The sequence below is a fragment of the Pelophylax lessonae genome, assembly GCF_965119305.1.
Source record: "Pelophylax lessonae genome assembly, chromosome: 1".
Taxonomy (NCBI): Eukaryota; Metazoa; Chordata; class Amphibia; order Anura; family Ranidae; genus Pelophylax; species Pelophylax lessonae.
This window is the reverse complement of record NC_138768.1, coordinates 748,021,126-748,039,434: the sequence shown is the minus strand read 5'-3', so window position 1 is coordinate 748,039,434 and position 18,309 is coordinate 748,021,126. Positions and strand designations below refer to the sequence as shown.

General features: G+C 42.6%; 1 protein-coding gene across 1 annotated transcript in view; it reads right to left on the bottom strand.

Annotated features, from left to right (window-relative positions):
• The window catches only part of GABRA2 (gamma-aminobutyric acid type A receptor subunit alpha2), a 275,998-nt gene that overhangs the window by 134,681 nt on the left and 123,008 nt on the right, over positions 1 to 18,309 (bottom strand). The window contains exon 5 of the mRNA XM_082243452.1: positions 11,104 to 11,324. Within this exon, the coding sequence (XP_082099578.1) occupies positions 11,104 to 11,324 (221 nt within the window). The remainder of the gene's footprint in view (positions 1 to 11,103; positions 11,325 to 18,309) is intronic.

The following is an 18,309-nucleotide window of genomic DNA, read 5'->3' as shown; positions in this document are numbered from 1 at the left end:
TATATCAGCACTGTCCATATCATAGATGGTGATGTGTTCAGTCAGGACCACTGCTCCCCTGATGACATCTACAGAGGCTTTGAAGGGAACTGAGTTCTCTCTGACCCCCGCCTTCCCTGTGCAGTGCCACCCTTGTAGGAAGGCCAAGCTTCGCCTGCCTATGCTTGGATGTACTCATGCTCTGGGTTTTCAACCTTCTTCTGTGTTTATGGCCTCCACCTCAGGTTCTGCTTCTTTTCTTCTCAGAGCGATAATTTTCAAGAGGTCAACAAGCCCCTGGACAATTTTTCTGGCATTTGAAATCAGTGCATAACAACTTTGAGCATCACTCTGCTTCCCAGAAAGCCTCTGTTGATAGCCAACATTTGACTACTCCCACCTTTATAGTTGGTAATCTGTTTTGGCTATACACCTACAATATTTCTCTCGAAGTCAATTCTCAGAATCCAGCACCAAGCTTGAACCTTTCAGATCCATAAAAACAAACCAACCCTGTTTGCTTCCATCTTTGCTTCCTCCCTCTATGACGATACCCAGCTTCTTCCATGTTTTCTTGCTGAAACCAGTCAACCTGGATACCAATGACTCCTCTAAATCTTCATTTGTAGTTAGAAGAGCTCAAGGTAGAGGCCATCTTATATTCTAGGAATATTAAGAAATGACTACAATATCTCATAAAACACACAAAAAAATCCTGGCGCTATAAACAGAATAATCAGAAAACCCAAACGCCTGTGGTGTCAAGTTGAATGGGATGGACGACCATATGTAAAAATGCCAGTTAGTCTATGTCAGGGGTGCAGCTGTCCCATGCTCAGATCCAGCTGAGAAAAGTACAAAAACACAATAAATGGATGGGAATATAAGCGCTCCCCACAACAAGTACAAGTTGGCACAGAAGTCACAGATGAAATGTCTCAATGGTAAAAAATCTCATTTAATGTAATACAAAACTTGGCATAAAATACTTGTCAAAAGGATATGTCCAAATGATTGGCGGTACCTGTAATGGAAGTCAGGGAGACAGGTGTGAACATCTCATTGGTCTCACAAAGTTGTGGAGACAGCCCAGGGAGCGACCACACACGGGGAGTGACGGAGAAGGGGATCCGTAGCCTGAGAGTGGTGGAAAAGGCAATCACCCTGTAGAATGAGCCGGCCGCAGGGCCGCAGTGACCCGGCGTCTCCTCTCCTCAGCTGTCTCGAGCGGCGTCGGCAGATGATGTCATCGACAAGCGACAATCGGCTCACAGGAATCCATGCCAAGCTCCCGGAAGAGATGTGAAGGCAGCTCCACAGTGCTATGTGTGCCGCACGCCAACGGACATATCCAGGAGTTGAAGGGGATGGTGGTGGGATTGAAATTGAACGCCACAAGGGGGGGGGAGTGGAAATGAGGAGATTACATGTTTCGGGACGAGCCCTTTATCAGATCTCCGACGAAGCAGCAGCACCCCAATTCAATTTATTTTAGTTTGAAAAAAAAGCCATTATTTTTTTTGGTTGGCTTTAGCATTGACACATGCCTTTTCAAACAACCTGCTTTGACTAGCAGAGAAAAATAAGCCATTAGTTTACTGTGGCTGGCCCAGTGGCACATATGGCACCTGGGGCCAATTTTTTTTTTTTTTTACTCTACCCCCCGAAAATATTGTCAGAATGAAGAAAGTGACATGCTATGCTTGCCACAGCAATTTGTGGGTGTAGCCAATTTGTGCTAACAGTGAGAGGAGCTTAAAGGGCCATAGTTGGATAAAAGCTGAGCCTACTTCTCCTAAATTTAGCACACAAATGCCAGAGTCCTTTTACCCACAAAATATGCTTTATTGACTGTGCCCCCTTAGGTCTAAGTTGGGGGGGAGTTGTTTTATCCACCCAGCACAGACCAACTCTCCCAACACAGACCCTTCCCCCCAGCACAGGTAAACCCGCAGCACAGCCGAACCCCCTCAACATAGACCAACTTCCCCCATTATATATATATATATACAGTATATATTTCTCTCTCTCCCTCTCTCTCTTTATATATATATATATACTGCTCAAAAAAATGAAAAATAACACTTTGAAAACACATCAGATCTCAATAGGAAAAAATATCATGCTGAATATCTATACTGATATGGACTGGGTAATGTGTTAGAAACGAAAGGATGCCACATTGTTTAATAGAAATGGAAACGATCAAACTACAGAGGGCTGAATTCAAAGACACCTCAAAAATCAAAGCAAAAAAATGATTCAGCAGGCTAGTCCATTATGCTGAATTTTCATTGCAGCAAATGGTACTCAGTAGTTTATATGGCCCCCACAGGCTTGTATGCATGCCTGACAATGTTGGGGCATGCTCCTTTTGAGACGACAGATGGTGTCCTGGGGTATTTCCTCCCAGATCTAGACCAGGGCATCACTGATATACTGAACAGACTGAGGTGTAACCTGGTGGTGTCAGATGGACCAAAACATAATGCCCCAGAGGTGTTCTATTTGATTTAGGTCTGGCAAGCGTAGGGGACATTTACTGGTATCAATTCCTTCATCCTCCATTTACTGGCTGCATACTCTCGCCTCATGAGGCCAAGCATTGTCGTGCAAGGGAGGAAACCAGGGCCCACTGCACCAGCAAAGGGTCTGACAAGGGGTCCAAAGATTTCATCCCAATACCTAATGGCAGTCAGGGTGTCACTGTCTAGCCTGTAGAGGTCTGTGTGTGCCTCCATAGATATGCTTCCCCACATCATCACTGACCCACCAACAAACCGGTCATGCTGAACAATGTTACAGGCAGCATAACGTTCTCCGCTGCTTCTTCAGACCCTTTCACATCTGTTACGTGCTCAGGGTGGAACTGCTCTCTTCTGTGAAAAGCACAAGGCACCAGTGGTGCACCTGCCAATTCTGGTGTTCAATGACAAATGCCAATCGAGCAACATGGTGCCGGGCAGAGAGTACAGAGTCCACTAGAGAACATTGGGCCCTCAGGCCACCCTCATGAAGTCTGTTTCTGATTGTTTGGTCAGAGACATTTACACCGGTGGCCTGCTGGAGGTCATTTTGAAGGGGTCTGGCAGTGCTCATTTTGTCCCTTCTTGCACAAAGGAACAGATACCGGTCCTGCTGATGAGTTAAGGACCTTCTTCAGGACTTTAATGCTCTATATAGATAGATAGATAGATAGATAGATAGATAGATAGATAGATAGATAGATAGATAGATAGATAGATAGATAGATAGATAGATAGATAGATAGATAGATAGATAGATAGATAGATAGATAGATAGATAGATAGATAAATAAATAGATAGATAGATAGATAGATAGATAGATAGATAGATAGATAGATAGATAGATAGATAGATAGATAGATAGATAGATAGATAGATAGATAGATAGATAGATAGATAGATAGATAGATAGATAGATAGATAGATATACATATACATATATAAAGTATCTCACAAAAGTGAGTACACTCCTCGCATTTTGTAAACATTTTATTATATCTTTTCATGTGACAACACTAAAGAAATCACACTTTGCTACAATGTAAAGTAGTGAGTGTAAAGCTTGTATAACAGTGTAAATTTGCTGTCCCCACAAAACAACTCAACACACGGCCATTACAGTCTAAACCTCTGGCAACAAAAGTAAACACACCCCTAAGTTACAATGTCCAAATTGGGCCCAATTAGCCATTTTCCATCCCCGATATGACTTGTTAGTATTACAAGGTCTCAGGTGTGAATAGGGAGCAGGTGTGTTAAATTTGGTGTTATCGCTCTCATTTTCTCATACTGGTCACTGGAAGTTCAACATGGCACCTCATGGCAAAGAACTCTCTGAGGATCTAAAAAAAAAGAATTGTTGCTCTACGCAAAGATAGCCTAGGCTACAAGAAGTTTGCTAAGACCCTGAAACTGAGCTGCAGCATGGTGGCCAAGACCATACAGCGGTTTAACAGGACAGGTTCCACTCAGTCAATGAAAGAAGTTGAGTGCATTTGCTCAGTGTCTTATCCAGAGGTTTTCTTTGGGAAATAGACATATGAGTGCTGCCAGCATTGCTGCAGAGGTTGAAGGGGTGAGGGGTCAGTCTGTCAGTGTTCAGACCATACGCCGCACACTGTATCATATTGGTCTGCATGGCTGTCGTCACAGAAGGAAGCCTCTTCTAAAGATGATTCACATGAAAGCCCGCAAACAGTTTGCTGAAGACAAGCTGACTAAGGACATGGATTACTGGAATCATGTCCTGTGGTCTGATGAGACCAAGATAAACATATTTGGCTCATATGGTGTCAAGGGTGTGTGGCAGCAACCTGGTGAGGAGCACAAAGTGTGTCTTGCCTACAGTCAAACATGGTGGTGGGAGTGTCATGGTCTGGGGCTGCATGAGTGTTGCCAGCACTGGGGAGCTACAGTTCACTGAGGGAACCATGAATGCCAACATGTATTGTGACATACTGAAGCAGAGCATGATCCCCTCCCTTCGAAGACTGGGCCTCTGGGCAGTACTCCAACATGATAACGACCCCAAACACACCTCCAAGACGAACACTGCCTTGCTAAAGAAGCTGTGGTTAAGGTTATGGACTAGCCAAGCATGTCTCCAGACCTAAACTCTATTGAGCATCTATGGGGCATCCTCAAACGGAAAGTGGAGGAGTTCAAGGTCTCTAAAATCCACCAACTCTGTGATGCCTTCATGGAGGAGTGGAAGAGAACTCCAGTGGCAACCTGTGTAACTCTGGTGAACTGCATGCCAAAGAGGGTTAGGGGAGTGCTGTAAAATAATGGTGGCCACACAAAATATTGACACTTTGGGCCCAATTTGGACATTTCCACTTAGGGGTGTACTCACCTTTATTGCCAGCGGTTTAGACATTATTGGCTGTGTGTTGAGGGGACAGCAAATTTATACTGCTATACATACATACTTTACATTGTAACAAAGTGTGATTTTTCAGTGGTGTCACATGAAAAGATATAATAAAATACTTAAAAAAATGTGAGAGGTGTACTCACTTTTGTGAGATACTTTATATATATATATATATATATATATATATACACATACACAGTGCCTTGCGAAAGTATTCGGCCCCCTTGAACTTCGCAACCTTTTGCCTCATTTCAGGCTTCAAACATAAAGATATAAAACTGTAATTTTTTTGTGAAGAATCAACAAGTGGGACACAATCATGAAGTGGAACTAAATTTATTGGATATTTCAAACTTTTTTAACAAATAAAAAACTGAAAAATTGGGCGTGCAAAATGATTCAGCCCCCTTAAGTTAATACTTTGTAGCGCCACCTTTTGCTGCGATTACAGCTGTAAGTCGCTTGGGGTATGTCTCTATCAGTTTTGCACATCGAGAGACTGACATTTTTGCCTATTTCTCCTTGCAAAACAGCTCAAGCTCAGTGAGGTTGGATGGAGAGCGTTTGTGAACAGCAGTTTTCAGTTCTTTCCACAGATTCTCGATTGGATTTAGGTCTGGACTTTGACTTGGCCATTCTAACACCTGGATATGTTTATTTGTGAACCATTCCATTGTAGATTTTGCTTTATGTTTTGGATCATTGTCTTGTTGGAAGACAAATCTCTGTCCCAGTCTCAGGTCTTTTGCAGACTCCATCAGGTTTTCTTCCAAAATGGTCCTGTATTTGGCTCCATCCATCTTCTCATCAATTTTAACCATCTTCCCTGTCCCTGCTGAAGAAAAGCAGGCCCAAACCATGATGCTGCTACCACCATGTTTGACAGTGGGGATGGTGTGTTCAGGGTGATGAGCTGTGTTGCTTTTACGCCAAACATAACGTTTTGCATTGTTGCCAAAATTATCGATTTTGGTTTCATCTGACCAGAGCACCTTCTTCCACATGTTTGGTGTGTCTCCCAGGTGGCTTGTGGCAAACTTTAAACGACACTTTTTATGGATATCTTTAAGAAATGGCTTTCTTCTTGCCACTCTTCCATAAAGGCCAGATTTGTGCAGTATATGACTGATTGTTGTCCTATGGACAGAGTCTCCCACCTCAGCTGTAGATCTCTGCAGTTCATCCAGAGTGATCATGGGCCTCTTGGCTGCATCTCTGATCAGTCTTCTCCTTGTATGAGCTGAAAGTTTAGAGGGACGGCCAGGTCTTCGTAGATTTGCAGTTCTCTGATACTCCTTCCATTTCAATATTATCGCTTGCACAGTGCTCCTTGGGATGTTTAAAGCTTGGGAAATCTTTTTGTATCCAAATCCAGCTTTAAACTTCTCCACAACAGTATCTCAGACCTGCCTGGTGTGTTCCTTGTTATTCATGATGCTTTCTGCACTTTAACCACTTAAGCCCCGGAGGATTTGGCTGCTAAAGGACCAGGGGTTTTTTTGCGATTTTTTACTGCGTGACTTTAACGGACAATTGCGCGGTCGTGCGACGCTGTACCTAAACGAATTTGACGTCCTTTTTTTCCCACAAACAGAGCTTTCTTTTGGTGGTATTTGATCACCTGTGCGATTTTTTGATCACGCGCTATAAACAAAAAAAGAGCGTAAATTTTGCAAAAATAACAATATTTTTCACATTTTTTTATATGAAATTCCCCAAAAAAAAAGTAAAAATCAAAATTTTTTAACATTTTTCGGCCAATTTGTTTTATGCTACCTATGTTTGGTAAAAAAAATCGCAAAAAGCGTATTTTGATTGGTTTGCGCAAAAGTTATCGCGTTTACTAACAAAGAGAAAGATTTTTGTCATTTTTGGTGTTTTTTTTTTTAACGCATAATGGCGGCGATCTGCGATTTTTTTTCGGTACTGCGACATTGCGGCGGACAGATCGGACCCTTGACTGACATTTTTGACACTTTTGGGGTTACCAGTGACATTACTGCAGTAATCAGTGCTATACATATGCACTGTTACTGCAAAAATGACACTGGCAGGGAAGGGGTTAACTTTATTGGACAGGGAGGGGTTAAGTGTGTCCTAGGGGCGTGCTTTCTACTGTGTAGGGACATGGCTATTGGTGTAAAAGCAAAGATCAACCGTTCTACATAGTAGAACGGTCAGATCTTCACTTTTACACAGGGAGAACTGACAGGCAGCTTGTTTACACAAGCTGCTCTGTCTTTCTCCCTTCACAGGAGCGATCGTAGTGTGGCCGGCGGACATCGAGTCCGCCGGTCACACGCACTGACTTGCCTGTGAACGAGCCGCGGCGGGCGCGCGCCTCGGCGGGCGCGCGCCCGCCCGCTATAGGCTCGCAAGTCAGTGACAGGCGAGTGACGTACCGATACGTCACTCTGCCTGGCCGGGGCTGACCGCCGCAGTATATAGTCGTGCGGCGGTCGGCAACCGGTTAAACGGACCTCTGAGACTATCACAGTGCAGGTGCATTTATACGGAGACTTGATTACACACAGGTGGATTCTATTTATCATCATTAGTCATTTAGGTCAACATTGGATCATTCAGAGATCCTCACTGAACTTCTGGAGAGAGTTTGCTGCACTGAAAGTAAAGGGGCTGAATAATTTTGCACGCCCAATTTTTCAGTTTTTTATTTGTTAACAAAGTTTGAAATATCCAATACGTTTTGTTCCACTTCATGATTGTGTCCCACTTGTTGATTCTTCACAAAAAATTACAGTTTTATATCTTTATGTTTGAAGCCTGAAATGTGGCAAAAGGTCGCAAAGTTCAAGGGGGCCGAAAACTTTCGCAAGGCACTGTATATATAGTGACAGTACGGTACCCTGTAAAAAAAAGGTTTTGTGTCAGGGTTCTCACCTAGACAGGTTAAGGAGATCTAGGGTGATTATGTCATAGAGGAAACTGGAGTTTAAGTTTCCGCAGAGATTGGTCCATGTTTTTCTGGCAACCAGCATACTGATTGTGCAGGTGTGAGGAAGCTAACTTTAGTTTAATGTTTATTTCTCCCCAGGCAGTCCATGTAGCTGCAAAGTAGCAGCTAAAGGTGCAGAAGTGCACCAGAAACCTTAGTCTTTGGGCCAGAACAGTGGCACTGCAAGAGCAAGCGAAAAAAATGGGTATTTTTTGTGGATTGCTGAAAAATCTCTTCATGGGAAACCCATGTGATCTTTCTTTTAATAAGTTGGCAAGGAAAGCCCCTAAATAATATTTTTTAATATATAGGCAAAAAAAAATGTAGCAAAACGGAAAAAAAAAAGTAAAGACAGAGCCCCACTCTGAATTAAACTGTAGACTTTATTCAATGTGGCTGGTTTCCAAACACAGTCCCCACCTTAGGCCACACCCCTTTGATGCATTTTATCCTGATTGAGCTTATTCATAAAGATGCACTCAATTAAGATAGAATGCATCAAAGGGGTGTGGCCTAAGGTGGGGACTGTGTTTGGAAACCAGCCACAATGAATAAAGCCTACAATGTGATTCAGAGTGTGCCTCTGCCTTCATTTTTTGCTACATATGCTGAACTAGATGAGCTGTGAGAGCCAGAACCTGATGTAATAACAGGAGCTCAGAAGCAGCTTAACAGAACTTCTACAAAACTGAAAACAGTCAGTGCTAGTTTAAGAATATCAAATTTTATGTAAGTAATGGTACACTTTTTGGTCTATAATTTGTCCAGTTTATTTTGATGCAAAATCTATGTTTTTTTTATTTTTCTCCCTGCAAGGTTGCTTTAACAGACATAATGTGAAGATCACCCCCCCCCCTGACATTTTAATAATGATACAAAGTAATTACAATGTAAAAAAATAACATTGGTAAAAAAATAAGTAAGAACCAGGGCTTGAGCTGAGCCTGGAAGGAAGCTTTTAGTGCCAGCCAATCAGCTAGGGCTGGAGCATTCTCTGCCCTGCTGCTGCTGCATGTACACAAAGGGACAGGAATGCTCCTGGCATCATTGACCTAACATGATGATGACTCAAGCATCTTCACCTCTTTGTGAACAGGCAGCTACAGGTTGAGGAATGCCCTGACCCCAGCTGATTGTGCTGGTACTGACAGCGTCCTGCCAGGTGCTGCTGAATATGGGTTTAGAATATAGGCAAGCTCATCCCTATACATCAGAATTTCTTATTAAAACTGTTCTGCTGATGATAATTTACACGGGAGCAGCTGCAGCTGTCTTTTGTTTGCCATCTGTGTCCCATTGAGGAGATTTACCTTCACCTTCTGGTCCATAGCCAAAACAGGAAGTCCCTGTTTAGGAAATCCCTGCAAACTAGGGGAATCCCTTGCCCCCCCCAAAAAAAAAAAAAATCACTAGAACTGCTGTCCCTATTGGAAGATTTACCCTCTATTACTTTTCTGGGAACAACGAAATGTGGGATTTTCTGGTAATTTTGCTTGCAATTATTAAGAAAAACAGGGCAAATACACTAAACAAAATTATAAACGCAACACTTTTGTTTTTGCCCCCATTTTTCATGAGCTGAACTCAAAGATCTAAGACTTTTTCTATGTACACAAAAGGCCTATTTCTCTCAAATATTGTTCACAAATTTCTGTCTAAATCTGTGTTAGTGAGCACTTCTCCTTTGCAGAGATAATCCATCCACCTCACAGGTGTGACATATCAAGATGCTGATTAGACAGCATGAATATTGCACAGGTGTGCTTTAGGCTGGCCACAATAAAAGGCCACTCTAAAATGTGCAGTTTTATCACACAGCACAATGCCACAGATGTCGCAGGTTTTGAGGGAGTGTGCAATTGGCATGCTGACTGCAGGAATGTCCCCCCCATTAATTTAATGTTCATTTCTCTACCTTAAGCCTTCCTGCAAAGGCATTTGCGAGAATTTGGCAGTACATCCAACCGGCCTCACAACCGCAAACCACATGTAACCACACCAGCCCAGGACCTCCACATCCAGCATATTCACCTCCAAGATTACCTGAGACCAGTCACCTGGACAGCTGCTGCAACAATCGGTTTGCATAAACAAAGAATTTCTGCACAAACTGTCAGAAACCATTTCAGGAAAGTTCATCTGCATGCACGTTGTCCTCATCGGGGTCTCGACCTGTCTTCAGTTCGTCACCGTAACCGACTTGAGTGTGCAAATGCTCACATTCAATGACATCTGGCACTTTGGAGAGGTGTTCTCTTCACGGATGAATCCCGGTTGTCACTGTACAGGGCAGATGGCAGACAGCATGTATGGCATCGTGTGGGTGAGCGGTTTGCTGATATCATTGTTGTGGATCAAGTGGCCCACGATGGTGGTGGGGTTATGGTATGGGCAGGTGTATGTTATGGACAACGAGCACAGGTGCATTTTATTGATGGCATTTTGAATGCACAGAGATAACGTGACGAGATCCTGAGGCCCATTGTTGTGCCATTCAACCACAACCATCACCTCATGTTGCAGCATGATAATGCGTGGCCCCATATTGCAGGGATCTGTACACAATTCCTGGAAGCTGAAAACATCCCAGTTCTTACATGGCCAGCATACTTACCATCTGAGCATGTTTGGGATGCTCTGGATCAGCGTATAGGACAGCTTGTTCCAGGCCCTGCCAATATCCAGCAACTTCGCACACCCATTGAAGAGGAGTGGACCAACTTTCCACAGGCCACAATCAACATCCTGATTAACTCTATGCGAAGGAGATACTGACTGGTTTTCGGACCCCCCCCCCCCCCCCAATACAGTAAATGTGCACATTTTAGAGTGGCCTTTATTGTGGACAGCCCAAGGCAAAAGTGTGCAATAATCATGTTGTCTAATCAGCATCCTGATATGCCACACCTGTGAGGCGGATGGATTATCTCGACAAAGGAGAAATGCTCACTAACACAGATTTAGCCAGATTTGTGAACAATATTTGAGAGAAACAGGCCTTTTTAAAGTCTTAGATGTTTGAGTTCAGCTCATAAAAAATGAGGGCAAAAACAAAAGTATTGCCTTTATAATTTTGTTCAGTGTAAAACGAATGAATCTCCCTAATGGGGGCACAGACAGCAATAAAAGCCTGACTGGGATTCTAATCCCTCTTCACTCTGTCCAAAACCCTCAGCTACACTTTAAGTCACTCAAAAGCAAAACATCTTACAAATACATGCTACCAGTGAACACCCAGGACTTTTGAGAACAAAAAATGAAATACCTCATTGTATAAAGCAGCGTTCCATCATCTTGAATTCTTAAAAGCTTATTAGGCATCGTCATATTGTGGGCTATAGATTTCTTCCCATTATGAAAGAAAGTGTCTGGAGTCCAAATTTTATTAGCCATCAGATTGTTTAATCGGAGAATGCGCATTGGACCCGTGAACCTCAATCTCTCATCTTCCCAGTTTTGACGAAAGAACACATCTATTGTGTACTCCTAAAATGAAAAGCAAACATTGAACGCATTTGAAGCTAGCCTCTTAACTGCCTTCATGTGATTTTCTGCAAATTTTAATGAATATAGAATAAATACAAATAATATTAGGGTTTACAGTATCTTGCTATGTCTTTCATTATCAAGAAATGAAAATTATAAATAAATTTGAAAACTATCCACAAATAAAAATAACAGTTCTGAACTAGAGCAGAAATTCTACAGCTAGAGTAAACCTGTCACAAATGTGGTCAATTCAAATTAAGCATATGTTGAAAATATGCATTTGCAGGCAGTTGGTGTAAACTTGCAGCCAAGCCAAGGACACTTAGTTATTTTCATACTTTACCAAGCATCAAATGTGATTTAACATACGCCCTAACTGACCTCTGTAGCTACAGGCACCGTGAATCATAATCTTCAAATGTCCCAAAAGTAGTTCTGAAGCTGGGTTCTAATCAGTTTCTCGGCAGCTTTAGAAATGTCTTCATATACCTCCAGCGCTCTAATATATGAACAAGTCGGGTGCACTGTGTTTACATTACAAGGTTGGTACTACTGGGAAAGAGAGTAGGGTGAGCTGTTGAGAAACCAACTAGAACCAACTTCAGGGCTTCTGACATTCTGGAATTTGGATTAATTACTTCACATTGCTTGCAGCTGCATATGTCAGTGAGGACTTGTTTTCGCTGATTATTTAGAATGTATAAATATTTGAAGTCTATAGTTTAACCTGTTCACTTTAAATACACTTCTCCTATAATGTACTGTCCTGGTTGCGCATGGCCTGCATCTCACATTCTGAGTCTCCATAGCTGACAGTAAAGTTGCCTATAACTATGGTAAACAATAGCAGGCTTGAAACCAGAAAGGTACACGGGCCAAGCTTGACCTCTACAGGAAAAATGCAGATTCCTATATCTTTGAATCTGCAGTAAAATTTGGTTTTCATTAAAGTTAACTTATGCTTTTGCATTTTGTGTACATGTGAATTATACAGGTTTATGACAGGTTTACTTTAATATTTATTTGGCAAATTGACACCAATACAAGAGCATTATCTGTACAAGCATTAGCTAATGCCCATGATACATGGTTAGAAAATAATTGGTGCATGTGTTATTCAACAGAGACCAGTGATTCATAAAATCACATTTATGGGAGTTGTTTAAAGCTTAGTAGTGAGTGGCACATGAACAGTGTGGAGACACTGAATTTACACATAACATTTCCAAATGAACAAAACAGAAAGAAATGTCAAATGCAAATTGTGTTGCAACAGTGATAATATAAACATCCACAATAATCTCTTCCTATCAAGATTTTTGTCAATTAATGATTGAAAAAGCATATAAAGGTGGGCTTTGTCCCCAATTGCAAATCACCATTAAAACCCTATCACTAATGTATTATGCTTCTAGTCATTACCTCCACATAATGATTGTTATCCATAGACACAGGGAAAGCATTTGATTGATTGGATTTGTGTTTTTTACAGGTCACACTTCAGCAACTTGGTATCCCTGGACCACCTGCTGCAGATTACGGCCCTTTATGACTGTCCCACAGCCCAGATTCGCATGAATGGCCTTCTTTCAGATCCCATCTAAATCCTAAATGGGACATGCCAAGGGTGTTTCCTCTCACCCCTATTATATCCTGACCATAGAGCATAGTGCTTCCAATGATTTTCTCTTCCAAGCTTGAAATTACACTCCTGCAATATATTCATGGGCCAGTACACCAACCTGACTGCCTTACAATATTTTGAAACAAAGCAAAAGAGAGAAATTGTATGTGTTTTAGGGTAAACTAGCATTGTTTTCATAGTCTGTAAAAAGGTTTTGCATTCCGACAAAAAAAAAAAAACAATTATTTGTTGGATGAGTGAGTGGAATGTAAATCATTGTAATATACTGAAATTCTGCTGTTACTGAAATCCTAATACTGAAAACATAAAAATTCAAACGCTGCTTCTGTTCATTTCCAACCTCTTAAGAAAGTTTCCTGCTCTAGTAAAAATGATAATAGAGATGGGTATAAGAGATAAAAGACTGAATAATGTGTGTCTCATAAAGGTAGACATCACACAGCACTGCAATGATTAATTGCAAATCTCTAATTCAGTAATAAGTGTAGGTCACTAATGTGGAAAACTATTAGTCTAAAAAGGTAAATGCTTTTAGCTGTCAGTCAATACTTGGCCAACTAAAGCAGATCTTTTTAAAATAGAGGGTAGGGGTCAATAAATGGCTGGTTCTTCAAAGCAAATCATAAGCTGATTGAAACAGGGATATGGCACAAATACTTCTCATTTAAGCTCCATTCACACCTGAGCGTATTATTTTCAGGCATTTTTTCAGGCAATTTTGTGGGCGTTTTCTGGCGTTTTTTGCAGGTGTTTGGAGGCAGGCAATGGCATCTAACAAAAACGCTTGTGATCTGCCATAAAAGAAGCTCATGTACTTTTTTTGAGCTTCAGGCGATAAAACGCTCATATGTGAACAGGGGCCATTGAAATTAATGGGATTTTTGCTTGTTGGGCGTTTTGAGACTTCAGAGTTTAGCGTTTTACAAGCTGAAAAACACACAGGAGTAACCAGGGCCTATAATGAACTCAATGTAAAAGAAATTTCATTTAAAAAAATTCCTAAAACATTTTTACTTTTTAACATTATTAACTCAAGTTGTGAATTTGCTCCTATTTTATGGTACAATTTTTTTTTGTAGCATTTATGGTACAGTGAACATTAATACAATGAACTTAAGATTAAAAATAGTTTTTTTCTAAATACAAGAGCTATGTATTCTTTCATAAATCTTGGTCTCCTTCCTGTATTTCTTCCAGTTATTTGCAATAATCCAGCATGAATGAACTTCTGTGTACAGCTTTCTGGAACACAGACTGGTCACTGCTGCTCCTTCTGCAGGGGGGCTGGTCTTTTACTCACCCTGCTGTAGTTCTCTGCTGGTAGCCGGTTACGGGAGGAATTTCCATTGGTCTATATATATATATATATATATATATATATGTATATATAACTGTATATATATGTATATAAATGTTTATATATATTGCTCAGCATAAATGAGTACACCCCAACAGATTTGTCAGAAAACCTTTACTTTCCCTTCAGAATCAACATTTTCTATGGGACACTGTACTACAAAATACTCCCACAAATGCGGCCCATTGATTACAACCAAGATTTGTTAATTTGCACAAACAAAAAAAGTATTTTTCCTAACTTTCAAGACCATGTTGCAAAAATGAATACACCCCAATGAAAGTGTTAAGAGCAAAGATAAGTTTTAGACAACAAAATCCTAATTAAAAAAAATTCAACTACAGGTGAGTCTAATTATTCATTGAACAGGTGTCCAGCAGACAGCTGATTATAAAAGGATGTTACTTAACAAAGAAAACCCTTTCCCATTCCATGCTATCAGCAATGGCACCACATGTGTAAAAAAAAAAAAAATATACAAAGTATATTCCATGCGCCAAGGAAATATTATAAAAAAGTGCGTATGCAAATAACCTGCGTGCCTAAAGATAAATAAACTGAATAAGCAGCTGCTGTAGGATAAAGGGTAGACTGAAAAAATGAATGGTCTTATGGAAAAGGCCAAATACAGCGCTTGCTAATTAAATCACTAATGGATAGCAATATCCATGCCAACCTCTGTGGTATGTATAAATAAAAATTAAAATACCATGTAAACAAATATAAATAATAATGGTAAATCATCAAAACTCCCAATAAATAATTAAATAGGTGCCACAATGTGCATAAGTGACTTGGTGAATGATATATAAAAATTATAAAAAAAATATATATAGATATAAAAAAAATGGTAGAAACAAATATACTCAAAAGTGTATAAAGGGCATGGAGGAGGTAGAGGAGGAGGAGCAGGAGGGGGTAGAAGTGATCGATCTACCCGGATCAGCGACACCACCAGCTTTTCGCAGACGTGGGGGCAACACTGGCTGCAGCACCGAGCCCTGGCTACAATCCCTTCCGCTGGCAAGCAGTGTCACCCAGTGAGCAGTGACAGAAATGTACCGTCCCTGCCCATGTTTGCTTGACCAAGTGTCAGCCGTCAAGTGTATCTTACGGCTGACTGACTTGGCCAGGAACGACACTACATTGCCTTCCACATGTTGGTATAGGGATGGCAGGGCCTTACGGGAAAAGTAATGCCGACTTGGCACCTGCCACTGTGGAACTGCACATTTTGCGAAGTCACGGAAGGGAGCAGACTCTACCAGGTTAAATGGTAATAGTTGCAGAGCCAGTAGTTTAGCCAAACTACTGTCTAGGCGCTGGGCATGTGGGTGGCACGGAGTATACATTTTTTTTCGTTCCAGCATGTGTGGAATCGAAATTTGGCGTCTAGATGTTACAGCTGGTGGTGTGCTGGAGGTAGATGCGACACTGCCTGCTATATCATCATCCCTGCCAGTGGAGACTGCCAACAGGTGACGAGTGACTATAGCAGGGCCAGGAACAGACTGATGTGCAGGTGGAGCAGATGGAGCATGAGGAGGAGCGCGAGGAGAACTAGGAGGCCGACTGACCGATCTTTGGCCCTTTTGTGGGTTCTTTAAATGCTCCTGCCAACGGGCCGAGTGGTGGGTTGTCAAATGCCTGCTTAGGCAGCTTGTACCCAGGTGGTTGACATTTTTGCCACGTTTTATACCCTTCTTACAAATCTTGCAGATCGCAACTGTTTTGTCTGCATGGGATGTCTCAAAAAAGGCACAGCAAGATGAGGTGTGTATAGTGGCCCGGAAGACAAGACGTGCGGCCTTAGATGGAGTAGGCTGTCTTCTCTCCCCTCTTGTTTTCTCTGCCTCCTCCTCAACCTCAGACCCAACATCTGATTCCATCAAAGACTGAGCATCAGGCCTGGCCTGGGAGACAACAGGTGCGGCCTTAGATGGAGCGGGCCATCTGCTCTCCCCTCTTGCTTGCTCTGCCTCCTCCTCAACCTCAGACCCAACATCTGACTCCATCAAAGACTGAGCATCAGGCCTGGCCCGGGAGACAACAGGTGCGGCCTTAGATGGAGCGGGCCGTCTGCTCTCCCCTCTTGTTTGCTCTGCCTCCTCCTCAAACTCAGACCCAACATCTGACTCCATCAAAGACTGAGCATCAGGCCTGGCCCGGGAGACAACAGGTGCGGCCTTAGATGGAGCGGGCCGTCTGCTCTCCCCTCTTGTTTGCTCTGCCTCCTCCTCAAACTCAGACCCAACATCAGACTCCATAAAGGACTGAGCATCAGGCTGGAGTAGATGGCCGACACTGTGGTCAAACAGCTCAGCTGACTCCTCTGCCATGTCTGAAGTTGGGTCTAAGGGAGGACGTGAGGTGGACATGGACTCATCTGTATTTGTTCTGACAACTGCAGAAGACTGACCACTTTTCTCTGCCTGGGTCACTGTAGTTGCAGATGATGCCGATGATGAGGGTTTGGTCATATAGTCCACCACCTCCTGTACATACTGTGGACGTATAGCTTGGCCACTGCCGGAGAACAATCCAAATGGTGGCCTGGCTGAGGACTGACCACCACGTCCACCCCTGCCTCTAGACACCCTAGAAGCTGTGCCCCTTTCCGCAGCAGGGCCACGTATGCCTTTTCTTGGTCTACCAGGCATATTTCTCACTGATGCGTTGCCAACTGTGTGCGGTGAAAAACGCACACTGCTATGCGACCCACAGTTGTTGCTGGATACAGCACAGCAGATGCGTGTCACGCACAGTTGCAAAGGCTTTTGCACAGTGGACCTAACGCTTTGAACAACAGGCGTTAGGTTTCACTGATGCGTTGGCAACTGTGTGCGGTGAAAAACGCACACTGCTATGCGACCCACAGTTGTCGCTGGATACAGCACAGCAGATGCGTGTCACGCACAGTTGCAAAGGCTTTTGCACAGTGGACCTAACGCTTTGAACAACAGGCGTTAGGTTGTCACTGATGCGTTGGCAACTGTGTGCGGTGAAAAACGCACACTGCTATGTGACCCACAGTTGTCGCTGGATACAGCACAGCAGATGTGTCACGCACAGTTGCAAAGCCTTTTGCACAGTGGACCTAACGCTTTGAACAACAGGCGTTAGGTTGTCACTGATGCGTTGGCAACTGTGTGCGGTGAAAAACGCACACTGCTATGCGACCCACAGTTGTCGCTGGATACAGCACAGCAGTTGCGTGTCACGCACAGTTGCAAAGGCTTTTGTACAGTGCACCTAATGCTTTGAACAACAGGCGTTAAGTTGTCACTGTATTTTGCTGCCTAGCAAGCACGTACACCTGCTGTGATAGAGCAGCACTGTGCCACATGCTCACTAAACAGAACCCTCACACTTTCCCTACAGAAACTCAATTTTCAAATCTAACTAATGTAGTACAAAGTTCCCTAATTACACTAGATATCCCTTTCCACTAAATAGAAAGCTCCATACAGCAGAAGACTGACACTGTCCCTTAAGTTTTTTTTTTTTGTAACTCTAAGAACCAGCACAATCACTGTATCTATCTACACTGGCTGTAAGCTAAATACAATTCTGCTATATGGAGCTTTAGAACCACTCGATATATAGAAAATGTAGTGTAGCAAGCAGGAGTCAGACAGAACTGCTTCAACTCTCTTCAACAGGATCTGGATAACTGTGCTAGGGGTTAGGCGGGGCCATCTTATATAGTGTGGGGCGTATTCACTCCTGATTGGCCTCTGGTCCCCGTAGTCACTCCAATCACGTTCCTAGGAGACTCCTGCCCCCTCATTGGCTTTTGCAGACGTTTCTGGGCCAATCACGGGCTTTTAAAGCCCAGTTCCTGTCCCAGTGCATTTTGGGCGGTTCTGGTGGCCGAATACCGAACTTTTGCCGCAAAAAGTTCGGTATTCGGCCGAATATCGAACATCCAATGTTCGGGTCGAACCGATGGTCGACCCGAACCGTTCGATCATCCTTAC